The 13,765-nt window shown below is 47.3% G+C and overlaps 2 protein-coding genes across 2 annotated transcripts; one reads left to right on the forward strand and one right to left on the reverse strand.

Moving 5' to 3' along the window:
• Positions 1-3,027: 3,027 nt before the first annotated feature.
• Alg2 (ALG2 alpha-1,3/1,6-mannosyltransferase) lies at positions 3,028-5,851 on the reverse strand. Its single transcript, XM_048338001.1, has 2 exons — positions 5,479-5,851; positions 3,028-4,474 (listed from the first exon to the last, which is right to left on the reverse strand). Exons 1-2 carry the CDS (start codon positions 5,824-5,826, stop codon positions 3,572-3,574), a joined length of 1,251 nt encoding a protein of 416 aa, XP_048193958.1. The 5' UTR covers positions 5,827-5,851; the 3' UTR covers positions 3,028-3,571.
• A 340-nt stretch (positions 5,852-6,191) lies between these two features.
• Sec61b (SEC61 translocon subunit beta) lies at positions 6,192-13,461 on the forward strand. Its single transcript, XM_048338014.1, has 4 exons — positions 6,192-6,328; positions 6,476-6,573; positions 10,400-10,501; positions 13,163-13,461. Exons 1-4 carry the CDS (start codon positions 6,326-6,328, stop codon positions 13,248-13,250), a joined length of 291 nt encoding a protein of 96 aa, XP_048193971.1. The 5' UTR covers positions 6,192-6,325; the 3' UTR covers positions 13,251-13,461.
• The last annotated feature ends 304 nt before the right edge of the window (positions 13,462-13,765 follow it).

Below are 13,765 nucleotides of genomic sequence, written 5' to 3' on the forward strand. Positions count from 1 at the left end.
GGTACTTCACATTTCCATCATTTCATTTCTTTATTGTTTCCTTGGGATGAGAACAAATGCATCCTCTTCCAGCCAATTTACAATACACAGTATCCACTATGGTCATCTGTGGGATGGAACAAGTGTAAGTTTGTACCTATTTCTTCCTACCTCTTCCTCCTCACCATCATTCCAGCCTCTAGTTCTGACTATTCTGAGATCAGCCTCCAGATTTCATTGCCTAGGTAAGGTATTTCCCAGAAAAGATAGCAGAGGGCTGCAATTGCCCCTTCCTCTGTCTGGGCCTGTTATGCATCTCTGTAAGAGTAAATTAGTGTAGGTGACTTAGTCACTTCTAACTGGTTGACTCTGGGAATGTAAAAAAAAGGAGGCCACAGGACAGTTAGTGGCCCTGTCCTGTCAGAGGTGGCCAGAGAATGGCTGATTGGATGAGGGGTGTGTGTGTATGTAGGAGAGAGAGACAGAGAGAGAGAGAGAGAGACAGACAGACAGACAGACAGACAGACACAGAGACACAGAGAGTGCGAGCCTGCAAGTGAGCAGCAATGTTCACATGTTCCCATGCCCTATTTTCTCTAAGGAAGACACAGACACAGGACACAGAAGATGATAGCGTGAAACAGGTATGTGGGACAGGCTGGAAGGTGAGGATGGATTTGCAGACTGACATGGTTGGTCTTCCCCATGCAGGGCAGACTGGGGCTAGCGTATAGCTCCTCTACCTCTTGGCTGTAAGCCTCAGATTCTCACCTGTACAGTCACCTGTACAGGTACTCATAATGACCTAAAAGGATGCTATGAAGAGAACACAGTACGGCAGGAGCCCAGCTCTGGTGGCTCATGCCTGTAATCCTAGCAACTCAGAGAAGGCCAAGACCTGATGTGAGGATTAAATGAGGTGTTGGCTGTGCATCTCCCATCCCTGTGGCCAGGGAGGGCCAGTTCTCTAAGTGCTAGGATTACTGTGGATGTGGTCCTGACGGGTCACTTCCTAAACCACAGCTGGATTTGGAAGCTATGAACATGAACGTCTCCTGTAGGCAAAGATACATCCTTAGCTGCATTTGCCAACCAGCTGTGCATCAAGTCAGAAGCTGGAAGCTCAGACAGACAGGACTCTGCAGCCCTTCCAGACCTGCAAGAAACAAGTTACGGATGGGGCTTAGGACAATGAAGACAAGCCAAAGGCCTATGAACCCATGCAGCTATGATCTGTACAGAAATGGTCACATGAGCAAAAGATCTTGTGTTTGGAAAAGCTGAGCAATGGAGACCTATCACAAAGTGAAATCACAACACGACTGCAGTCAGAGCTGTTTTACTGGAGAGGCTGCAGTTCCTCAAATTGCATAGCAAGCCACAAACTACAGAAGACCTATTTACTGGACAGTGAGCTTTCAGTCTGAAAGTCCATAGAACTTAGACAACACTCTCATGTTGCAGTACTGGTTTATTTTGGTACAAAGCCAACCAGTCCAAATTCTCCTGCAAATCAGATGCATGTGGGGAACTTGATCCCCGAAGGAGCCCTTGACACTGCTCTGGTGTCACACAGACCCACGAGAGCACCGACATCCCTGAACTGCAACAGCAAGCAGCTAACATTTCTATCCTGTGTGGTGTTGCTTTTAAGCACTCAGCATATTGTGGATACCTGTCGTAAGCACCCCACGAGAACACAGCAAGACAGTTATCTCACTTCACAGGTGAGGGCGTTGAGGGGCAAACCTTGTTTCAAGGTCACACTGACTGTCGGCCTCTCAGGAGATGATTAATATAGAACATATGGCTACTGGGTAAAGAATGAACGGTAAGACTAGTGAGTGCTACAGAAAAATTAGATTACTTGAGCTTGAGATGTGAGTGGTCAAGATTCATGGAAGACCCTGGAAGTGCTCAATACTTACTACTTTGGTCAATACAACATGAGTATTAACAGAGCTGGTGACATAAGGGCTTAGATGACATTAAGAACTAGGTTGTAGCCGGGCATGGGTGGCTCATACCTGTAATCCTAGCTACTCAGGAGGCTGAGATCTGAGGATCAAGGTTCAAAGCCAGCCTGGGCAGGAAAGTCTGTGAGTCTCTAATCGCACCACCAGAAAACCGGAAATGGCATTGTAGCTCAAGTGGTAGAGCACTACTAGCCTTGAGCTGAAGAGCTCAGGAGCAGTGCCCAGGCCCAGAGTTCAAGCCCCACGACCCCCCCGCCCCCAAACCAGAAAGAACCAGGTCCTAAACAAGATAGTTTACACTGTAGTTTAGATGTCTCACTTGCTACTTGGGTGCTCTACCATTTGAGCCAGGTCCTCAGCCTTTTGCTTGTTACTTTTCACCTAAGATTTTACATTTTTGCCTTGGGCTGTACTTATTAGCCCATGGTAATTTTATGTATGGTTTCCTGAGAAGCTGAGAACAAAGGTGTGCCAGGACATTTTGCTTATTTGTTGAGATGGGGTCTTTTTGCCTATGTTGGCCTCAAACCATGATTCCCCTCTGTCCATCCCAAGCTGGAGGTACAGGCATATATTACTAGACTTGGTCTACAACTTACATTTTAAATGTCCCCGAAGGCCTATGTTTTGAAAACCTAGTCTCCAGCTAATGCTGCTATTCAGAGGCGGGAGAACCTTTAGGTGGAGCCTCATGGAAGGAAGTCAAGATGACTAGCTGCATGCCCTTGAAGGGGATATTGGAATCCTGGCTCTCTCCTGTCTTTGCTTCCTGGAAGCCATGAGGTGGGGTGTCCTCCACATCACAGGCTCTCCTGCCATGATGCATGGAGCCACCACAGGCCCAAACAGCACCGCTACACAACCAAGGACTGAAGCCTTTTAAACCGTGAGCCAAAAGGAACCTTCTTTCCTTTCAAGCTAATTACGTCATGTCTTGTCACAGTAATGGCAAAGTGATGAATGTAATGCACACCACATATGTAATAATATGCTCATCATGTCTGGAGAAGTTCACCAGTTTTTTTGATGCCAGGATGGTTATCTTATTTAAGTAGCATCAAAAGAAATCAAGGAGGCTAAAACGTAGTCGTTTATTATCTATTACTATGCTGAACACATTTTGTCACGTCTCAGAATGTAAAAATATAACACATCATCTCTGCAAACAACACTGCATTCTTGCTATCACCCAGGAGGGGGGTCTAGCAAGGATTCATGGACAAAGTCTAGGAATCACAGCTGTCTGTTCTCATGCTCTGAAGTCAAATTAACCAATTTTGATAACCATATGCTTAAAACAAGAAAACCACTTAAGGCACAATATAATTAAATACTTATATGCAGAGCAACAATAATCCAAAAGATACAATGAAAATATTCTGCGGAAGGTGGAATTCTACCATTTTTCTAACAGTGGTAAGACTTGGAATGTTTTCTTAAAAATGGAGGTGGAGGTATCCAGGAAGGCGTATCACATTCAAGACTCAACTTTATTAAAAACAATAACAAAAACCCTTTGTACTGGATTCTAGGTTCCTTTTTGGTCTCAAAAGTGTTTTTACAATCCTTAAAATGATAGTAATGAATATAGTATAGAGGCTTTAAGAGAATCTTGATTATACCAGCAGTTTGGTGACATACTGGTAGAGCTGTTCCGTAAACGCCTCAGAGGAAAACTTCTCCTTTACCCTGGCCCTTCCAGCCAGGCCCATTGTGACTTTTAAGGATGGTTCATGGATGAACTTTTCTATTGCTTCTGAGAAGTGTACTGGGTCAGGCTCACACAAAAATCCTGTAACGTTGTGGATGATGGACTCCAAGGGTCCACCTGAGTTGACAGCAATGACCGGGCACTGCATATACATGGCCTCCAGAGGGACAATGCCAAAGTGCTCATTGCTGGGTGTGTAAAGCACACACGTGCAGCCACAGAGGAGTGAGATTTTCTGCTTATCTGAGAAAGAGCGCAAGAAGGTCACGTGCTGGTCAAGGTCAGACTGCTGGACTATTTTCTTTAATTCCTGATAGTGCTCCACATTCTCTAGGACTCTCTCATCATAACCACCTGCCATGATCAGATGAACCCTCTCCCAGTCCTGTGAGGTCAATCGCCTTCGCAGCTGTACTAGCGCCTCCAGTGCCAAAGTCAGATTTTTCTTCCTCTCATATCTGTTGATGGAGAGGAAAAGGAATTTTTTCCCTTCAGGGACTAGGTCATCAAGTTTTTCAGGAACAGTGGAGTCAAAGCTGGTGACATTCAGAGATGGGTAGAGCACATGAGGGTTAATATGAGACAGGGACTTGAAGGTTTCCTTAAAAATAGCAGCTGTGAACTGGCTGTTGACTAAGATACAGTCCGCCATGCCAGTGGTGTACTCCTCTAGCCAGTCAATTGGGGCTCTGTATAGCCTTTTCAGAAAGGAATCTCTCCTGGTGAGAAGCAGATCTGGAAAGTGACAGTAGAACAGGATCTTTTTCCGGCGTCTGGCCAGCTTGAACACTGGGATACAGGCAGACACCTAGCCAAAGCAAAGCCAATGGCAGGTAAGTGACTGGACAACTCAATCATAACCAAACCAAAGGCACAGACACCCGCCAGGAAAGCCACCCAGTCTATGGGTTTCTCTGGGGAATGTCTGATTCAGCATTGTGAGCCACTCATCCATGCCCTGTCTAATGACTGGTGTATCCAAGACTGGTAGACAGGTGCAGGATGTGTGCAAAGCTTCAAAGCATGTGGTTTCCTCTAGGATAAAATAAATACCCAGTAACATTAAACTTGAGGAAAAACAAATATACTATGGTTTTAAAAGGTAATACTAACACTGAGATGCTTTTCTTTTTCACATTAAGTCTTTCAATTCTAGTTTATAATCTATACTTTCAAACATGCATACCTCAGTTCAGACTGGCATATTTCAAGTGCTCAGTAGCCACATGGCTACCAGTGGACAACGGTGCAGCTGTAGGAGCTTTCTCCTTCTAAGGAACTAAATGAGCTACAGATTCCAGTAACAATATTGCCAGGGCAGGAACTTTCAAGGCAGAGTTACAGAAAGGCCACCTTAATTATTTTTACTTTGTTTTGGATCATCACGTCAATTTTACAAACTTACAATTTCTTTTACATGTTATCCTTAAAAAAAATTGTATGTGTGTGTTTATGTGTGCCCGCGTGCGGGTCTTGGGGCTTGACCTCAGGGCCTGGGTGCTATCCCTGGGGTTTTCTGCTCAAGGCTGGTACTCTACCCCTTGAGCCACAGCTCCACTTCCAGCTTTCTAGTCATTGATTGGAGATAACCGGCATTTTCCCTGCCCAGGCTGGCTTCGAACCGTGATCCTCAGCTCTCAGCCTTGGGAGTAGTGAGGATTACAGGAGTGAGCTACCGGCGCCCGGCGGCGATGTGTAACCTTTCTGGGTGCGGGCTGAAGTTGCCGGCGTCTCCCTCCCGGTGCACTCGCAGGTCCGTTCCGATCGCCGGACCGCAGCTCGGGTCCCCCCGAGACCCCGAGGCCGCCTCACCTGGTCGCACACCACCACGTCGAACTCCTCGTCGGCGAGGAACAGCACGTAGAGGGCCAGGAAGACCATGCGCACGTAAGCGCATACCGCGGCGCCTCGGCCGCCCGGGCCCAGCCCGCGGGGCAGCCAGTCCCCGGCGCAGTGTACCGGCAGCCCCCGACTCTCGGCGAAGCAGTGGCCCGGGTCGTAGTGCGCCGTCCAGATCTTGACGCTACAGCCGCGCGACTGCAGCGCCAACGCCGCGTCCAGCACCAGCCGCTCGGCGCCACCCACACCCAGGTCCGGGTGCAGGAACAGCACCGACGGGCCAGGACACAGGTCCGGGTTTGGGTCCCGCTTCTCCGCCATAGCCGGAGAGCCACGCCTGCGTCCTGAACCCCGAGGGGGCTTCCGTAAGCCCCGCCCTCTGCCCATAGCTGGCCATTGAGGGACGACTCCGCCCCGCCTCGTACACCTCCGTGAGGCCACGTCAGCGTAAAGCTGTGGGCGCCTAGCAACTGCCGGGTAAAGTGTCTCATCAGACTTTGGTTATAGCTTCTTTATGGGAGGGAATGGGTCCTTTGACGCAGAATATAGCCCAAGAAAAGTATTTAAAAGGGATTTACTTCACATTCAGTCTCTAGGCAAGCTGCCTTCGGCAGAATTTGTATAAGGCATATCCTAAGGCAGCCAAGGCGTCCTTGGAGCCAGCGAGGACCCTGCCAGCAGGCCTGGGGGCGGGGCCTGAGTTTGTCTTTCCTCTTGCAGATCCTCTGAGTGCTCGGCGGCCTTCCCTGCGGTCCGCAATAGCCGCTGCTGCTTTCCCTGCGGTCCGCTTCTTACCCTCAGCAGTCCTCCAGCTTCCAGCATGGTACGCAGCTCCAGCCTCCGTCCCGGTTCCCTGCTTTCCCCAGGCGCGCTGACCCCTGCCCGACGTCCCATCCTCCCTCCAGGGTTCCCTTGTCTCCCCAGCCGCCCTCGGGGATCTCACGGTCTTTCCGCTTGTCTTCCCCCACAGCCGGGCCCGACCCCCAGCGGCACGAACGTGGGCTCCTCGGGGCGATCTCCCAGCAAAGCGGTGGCCGCCCGAGCCGCGGGATCGACTGTCCGGCAGAGGTGAGGCTCCAGTTGGCCCATTTGGGCGTGGACCCGCAGAGATGGGGTCCGAGAGATGGCTGGGCCCGGGGAGGAGATCCCAGGGCTTGAAAAGACTCCCGGGACGTTCAGGCTCCCCGGGGCGCAACGAGCCCGGGCTGACGTGGGCCAGGGGAGAAGTCGAAGGGCATTTGGGAGTTGAAGGCTTCATTTTCGTCTCCGTTGCTCATTTACCTGTCCCACTCTTTAGGAAGGAAAGTTAAACTAGACAAGGATCTGGGACAGCCAACCCTGATCCGTTCAAGCAGATGTCAGTAGGTTGGTGATCCAGGAGCTGAGCTTTGCCTTTATATTCCTGTCCAGAGGTCCTGTGCACCCCCTTTCACCCCAGTTCCTGTAGAGACGACAAGTATACCATGAGTTGGGGTCACACTCCTGGAACACACTCAGGAGGCTGAGATCCAGAGGATAACGATTTGAGGCCAGCCTGGGCAGAAAAGCCCACAAGACAACATTTCCAATTAACTAGCCAAAAGCTGGGCAGGAGGCATTGACTAAAGTGTAAATGCACCAAACTTCCCAAACCCAGTAATGACAACACAAAAACAGACGGTGAAGAGGGATGAGGTGTTTTACAATAGCTAACCTAAAACTGGGTGGTTTGAACATTGGTGAAACAGAGAAGGAAATTGTAGTAGAACTCAGAAATGGTAAGATCATTCTAACTGATAGTATCATGTCCTCTAGGTATTTAAGGGAAGTGGTTTAAAATCTGTGAGCTTAGAGTGTTCTGTTTTGTTACTGCCTTGGATTTCAGAGGTCCTTTGTATGTAATGAATGAACATGTGAGGTGGATGGATGGATATTTTAAATTCCAGAGCGGAATGGCTCTTACAGGGTTAACTGTGGCAGGGCCAGTGTAATTAGACAGTATGAATGGATATCTTGAGGGACCCTACAATATTCTCTTTTAGAAGTTTGGTGCTGGCTAAGTATTATTTTGTGATTTAAGTGTGGGTTTAAGAGCGAATCCACTCTAAGATTTTAGAAGAAAGTTGAGGCTCGTGGGTAATAATAATGCTTTAGGTTATATAGCTTGTAGATTTGCATTCTTCGTGAATAAAGTCACAGGATTAATCGTATCTTGGGGGAGAAGCAGTACAGGACTTAAGGTCAAAGCCAGGGTTGGAATCCTCACAATGCTTCATATAGTGTTGCTGTGCAAATGAAAAGGAACAATAATACATCAGAAACAGTAAAATTATGAAGTACTGTACAGTGGTCAACCGGAATTAGTAGGAATCAAGGACATTAAGATAGTCATCGAATAATTATTAAAACTCTGCGGCATGGCAAACAAACACTGTTTTAGCTTGGAGACTATGTGCATGACCAAAATTGGCAGGGCTTGTTCTTTTTCGGTGAACTCTACTGCAGTGTAGGAGTTCATAAATAAAACAACATAGTTTTAGGCAGTAAAGGCTATGAAAAGAAGTAAAGCTGGGTAGGGGTTCAGAGTGTGGTGGGGATGGCTGTTTTTGTTCAGGGTGTGCTGGATGGGCTGTATCTGAGTGGAGAGCTGAAAGAAACAAGAGAAGTCCTTGAGCTTGGTTTATGCCAGGAACAGAAGCAGGTAATGGTGTTTAGCAAAGGATGTAAACAGATATAAAAATCAGTTTGTTAAGGTCTTAGAAGAAGGCAGTTACACACTGGTTAGTGAGGGCCAAATGGATCCCAAGTAGAAATTGAAGAGCGTGAAGTGGGCTTTCCTTAGCTTCCCAGTGAGAGAATGGACAGTGTTTTGAGTACATTCAGTGATGTTCAGGCAGCTCCTGAACACACATGTGCTAGCAGAAAAATGGAATCTTCCGTGTTCATTCTGCTGGGGCTCCTGTCACCCCAGCTTTGAAGACAGGAATTGGATTTGCAAGATGTAGTAGTGGTGAGTACGTGGCCCACATTGGGTTTATCTTCCAGTGAGGGTTCCCTTTTATGAACGAGGAGGAACATCCAGGGACCTGCCCTGTAGATTAAAGCATGTGAACGCTTTTCTAAGTGTATGCCTTCATCTGTAAATTCCTGCATATGTTTACTATTTTCAGTGTGTGCCCCTGGAGCAGCCTACCATGTAGTCCATAATTAATGCCTAGTGTCTGATACGTAATGCTATGATACAGTAGGCCCAAATCATTGATATTGATTGCTTTCAGAGTTCTATGATGAACGCAGCTCTTCCTGCTGGACCGAGGACTCTGCTCTTCCTCTCATGCAGCAGACAGGGCAAGCTCCTTGGGCTGTAGACAGCCCGTTTGCATGTAAAGGGTGGCATAAAGGCCATGGGGGCTGAGAAGGGCATTAGGACTAGAATTGGGAGGAAAGGGGTGGCAGGGGTGGGTTCTTCAGTTGCATTTCCTTCCTGTGCATTCTTCCCTTTGCACACCATCCAGAATCAGCATCCCGCACCATAAGTGGAATTTCTAAGGGAGGGGATACTGAGACAAGCTTTTTCCTCTCCTTTTTCTTTCTCCTCACCTGGGGAGATGAATGGGCTGAAGAAGAGGCCTTTCAACTCACACTTACCACTTCCGCCATGTTGGAACGCCCTAGCATGGGGCTGGGTGAGAGGCAGTACTAGGGTACTACTGCACAGGAGAGTAGCTGCTGAATGGGGCTCCCAGCCAAGAGGAAGAAGTCACCTCAGGCTAGACCTGGGAGCAGTGCTTCTGTTGGCCTGGGCTGCCTGCATCACAGGCCTCATCTGAGCTGAGCCTCCACCCCTTTGCTGGGGACAAATTCTATCTGGATGTTTCCTGCTGCTTTTCACATCTGCCACTCTGTCCAAGATGTATAGTCATTTCATCAAAATAGTAAAGCTTCCTTCACAAAGTCCTTTTTAATATACACTCCATTTGGGGGGCTGGCATATAATTAAAACTTAGTGCTTTTGTCTCTTCTGCAATAAGTCTAGTAATTTTAAATCAAATTATATGGATTCAAGATCTTTTTAACACGAGGGTTTCTTACTTGGATTCACAAAAAATATGTGTGAGGAGAAACTGAGAGACTTTGCTCAACCAGATGTAGTGGCATGCATGTAATTCCAGCTACTTGGGGGGGGGGGGGAGGGCAGAAGTAGAAGGATCATGGATTGAGGTACCCTAGCAACAAGTTAGTAAGACTCTCATCTTAACAAATGAGTGGAAAGTACCAGCTGTAATGTCAGCTGTGTGGGAGGTACAGGTAGGAAGATTGTGGGTCCAGGGCTGCTGGTTCTGGGCAGAAGACTGTCTGAAAAGTAACTAAAGCAAAAGGGTTAGGGGTAAGGCTTGCATGGTAGAGCCTCTGCCTGGCAAGCATCAGGTCCTGCCTTCAAACCCCAATACCCAAAGGACAGTTTTCTTGACCTTTCTAAATTATCCTCATTTAAAGAGCAGGAAATAGTAGCTGTTTCTTAGGGATGTATACACTGTCATATGACATGGTAGGTACTAAGTTCATAGTTGTTGGTATCATAGCAGTAATTCCACAAGACATTTTTTCTCCTTATTGATTCTTTCTCCTCCTCCTACCCCACCCCCCTTTTGGTGCCAGTACCTGAGGTTCGAACCAGGGCTTGAGCTTTTCTGCTTAAGGCTTTTGCTCTGCCACATGAACCACAGCCTCACTTCCAGCTTTTGCTTCAAACCACAGTCCTCAGATCGCAGCCACCTGGGCAGTTAGACTTACAGGCGAAAGCCACTGGCACCTAGCTCCTTATTGATTCTTTAAAGGTACAATGGTAGCCTATGCTATAATGTTAAAAGGAGCTCCAAGGAAAGTCCCTTGGTAATGCATTCTTTTATTTCAGGAAAAATGCCAGCTGTGGGACAAGGAGCGCAGGCCGCACAACCTCAGCAGGAACTGGAGGGATGTGGCGATTCTACACAGAGGATTCCCCTGGGCTCAAAGTGTAAGTCTTGGGAGCAGAACCCGTGTACGCATCCAGGGTTGCAGAGTGTGGTGCCTCAGCCACAAGGCGCTGGCTTTGATGACATTTGTGATCCATAGTGGCTTCCTTTGTACCAGGCAGGCCGGGTGTCACCTGGCCATTTGTCAGCTGTTAAGACAGGTTAGGCCCTGAAATGACGTCTGTGCGTGGCGTGAGTGAGAGACATGGAGGCTCTGCCTGTCGCCCTGTCACCGTAAGTGATGGCAGCAGAGAGAACTGGAGGGAAAACCCACTTAATGAGATGAGATTGCTCTTCATTTGGTGTTCCTGCCCCACACTGAGAAAAAGGAGGAACAATTTGAATAGGAATCGGGTGATTTTTCACAGCTCTCCTGGAGGCACGGGCTGATGTGATTACAGCCTAATGCAGGTTTTCCCATTAGGCCGTGTCACCAAAAGTTCCCTGGCCTCCTTATGTGTGTTGGTGTTTGTGAATCTGGGTGTGAACCTGGCGCTTTCCAGAAGTCAGTGTGTGAGGGAGGCGGGCATCCAGGAGCCCCCATCCCATGCTTGCCTGCCTCACTTGTCAGGGTTTTTGGTGCTGTGGCCACTCCAGTAGTGCAGGTCTCTCCCAGGCTCAGAGGCTCCAGAACATTGTGACTAAACCCTATGCCAGGACAGGGATTGTAGTAGCAGAGGTCATGAGGGGCGCTTGATGCTGGGCACAGAAGCTGTGTATCTGATTCTACTCCGATCTGTCCAGAGACCTGCTAGGTATGAGAATCAGTTTACAGGGGAGGCTCAGGTGAGACAGACAGAGTGATGTGCTCAAAGACAGGTGGACACAAGACTGGGAAGGTCCCTGCACTTGCATTGTGCTGCTTATAGGAAGAGGAGTTGAATTCATCTCACCAGCACCATGACCTGCATTGCAGGTGTAGTTTACGAAGGCTTCCTTAGAGTCCTGGAGATTTGGTTGACTTTGTTACTGTGATCCTGGAGACTTGAGTGTGTTTGGGAAGTACTCATTGCGGGTGGGGATGTGAGTCTTCCTTCCCATCTTGGTTAAAGGTGATTTTCCTGACCACTTCAGAGGTAGTGGGAATCCCTTTGTTCTGTTGGGACCTGGGGGACTTGTTTTAAACCCTCTCCAGAAGGTGGGCAAAGGTGTTCTTCTCTGCCTGTGTCTGGTTCATGCCTGCCATGGGCTTCTTGCTTTTGAATAAATAACCAGACTTGCTGTGTACATCTAGGCCTCCCAGGAAGTGGTTAAGGCTGAATCAAACATATTCTCACCATTGCAGAGATAAGGGTTTTTGGCAAGAGGACAGAGTGGGGAATTTCTGCCTATAAATCCATGTCTGGGAAAAGGCAAACAATGTCTTGGAGCTTCATTTTTCTCCATCAGGTTGATAGCTAGCACTTCTTTGAGAGGTATTGTAAACCTACATTTTGAGTATTCATTTATGTGTTAACATCCCAGCAATGCTATAAGATAGGTACTATGATGAATCCTACTTTACAAGCGGAAGGCTGAGGCTTGAGGTAGGCAAGGAATGGGGCTTCAGTGACAGGGTTGAGAATACTGAGTCCCTGGATCTACTCTCAGTTTTGTGCTCTGGTTGAGGTTTTCACAGTATCTTGTAGTGAGGGAGTAAGATGGAGTGCAATGTGATGTCGTCTCTTCCTGGGTCTTTTAACTTTTGTTTGCTCCCTCACTTGTTCATGTTTAGGAAGCACAGAGGAGGGTGGTGGAGGCTGTGATCTCTGTACCACTCTGGTCCAGTTGTGGTCACTGTCACTCGGCTGCCTCTTGGGGTTCCTGCCTCTGTGTGGTGATTATGATGATTCCTCTTCTGTGGGCTTTCCTTTTCTTCCCTTCTCTCTGCTCCTCGGTTATATCTGGGGGGTGCAGGAAGAGTTAAAGAGGCAGCTTCTGAAGTAAACTTCACAGCTTGTGTAAATTGAGGGAGCTTTCCGTTTAAGAAACCCATCCATTAATGTGCAATTGGGAGAACATTTGACATAAGGGAAGTGCAGATGAGTAAAATCTGTGTATTTCCTACATTGGATACATAGCAATAACTCAGATTTGGTGCATGGTGCCTAGAATGTTTGTGTCTTGAAGACAGGACCTTGAGGTAGTCACAATGGAACCAGAAAACCTGAGTTCAAATCTCTCCCAGTCCCTCTTGTGTGTTTTAGGCAAGTAATAATAGTTCCTGTATTTCTCCATTTTCTTTGTGTATCTGATGAAATTAATACTTGTCTCATGAATTCGTTGTGTAGATCATATGGCATCATATGTTTAAAACCATTTCATCAGTCATATAATGTGATACTCATTGTATATCTAACACATTGTAATTCAGTGGGGGAATCTGTCTTTGTTAGAGGTGATTTTTTTTTCCCCAGGACATCTGAGTATTTCATTATATATTGTTTGGTGTGTTTCACCGAGAGTGAGTCCAACTGAAGTGCCATCATCATGCTTTCTAGCCAGTCACAATAGCTTTGGAAATATTTTTAGACCATGTAAATAATGCCCCTGGATACATCTGAACCCTCTCCCCCCCGCCCCCCCCCCCGCAGTGTCCTCACTTTGCCCCGGGATGAGCCTGAGTGTGAGCTCTAATAATACCTTATTACTAAAGCATGCATGCCTTGTCTTCTTATTTCTAGTGGCCCCGTTCCAGTTTTGGTTATGAGTCTCCTGTTCATCGCTTCTGTATTTATGTTGCACATTTGGGGCAAGTACACGCGTTCGTAGATTCGGCTGCATCCATCTGTCATCTGAAGAAGAAGAAGAAGGAAAAAAAAAAACCCCAACATATCTTGGACCAAAAGTGAAATGATTTTTCTGTTCATGAGAAAGAAATTTTCTGTAAGCGTATTGTTTTACAGGGAACATAATAAGAATTGAGTGAGGAATCAGATTTCTTTTTTCTATGACTAATAAATTTTTTAATTGATATATCCCAGTCAGGTTGCTCCTGTCTCCGTGCTAGGGTCTTTGTCTGCCTGTAGGATTGCTATTGACTAGGTGGAAATTTGTCCTGTAGAGATTGTGTTCTTGGCTGGATTGACAGTCCCTCACAACCATGTACTTACTCAAACCCCAGGAAACTGTAATTGGCCTTGGCATGATTTTTTTTTTTTCCAGGGTATTTTTGTCCTGGGGATTGTGATTTTTGGGGTATTTTGTGGTGACTCTGCCAAGAAGAGCTGTGCTCAAAGGCAATTTGATACCACAGAACAAAAAATTCAAAACCAGAAATCTTGGGT

This window comes from Perognathus longimembris, chromosome 1 (assembly GCF_023159225.1).
Source record: "Perognathus longimembris pacificus isolate PPM17 chromosome 1, ASM2315922v1, whole genome shotgun sequence".
NCBI classification, from domain to species: domain Eukaryota; kingdom Metazoa; phylum Chordata; class Mammalia; order Rodentia; family Heteromyidae; genus Perognathus; species Perognathus longimembris.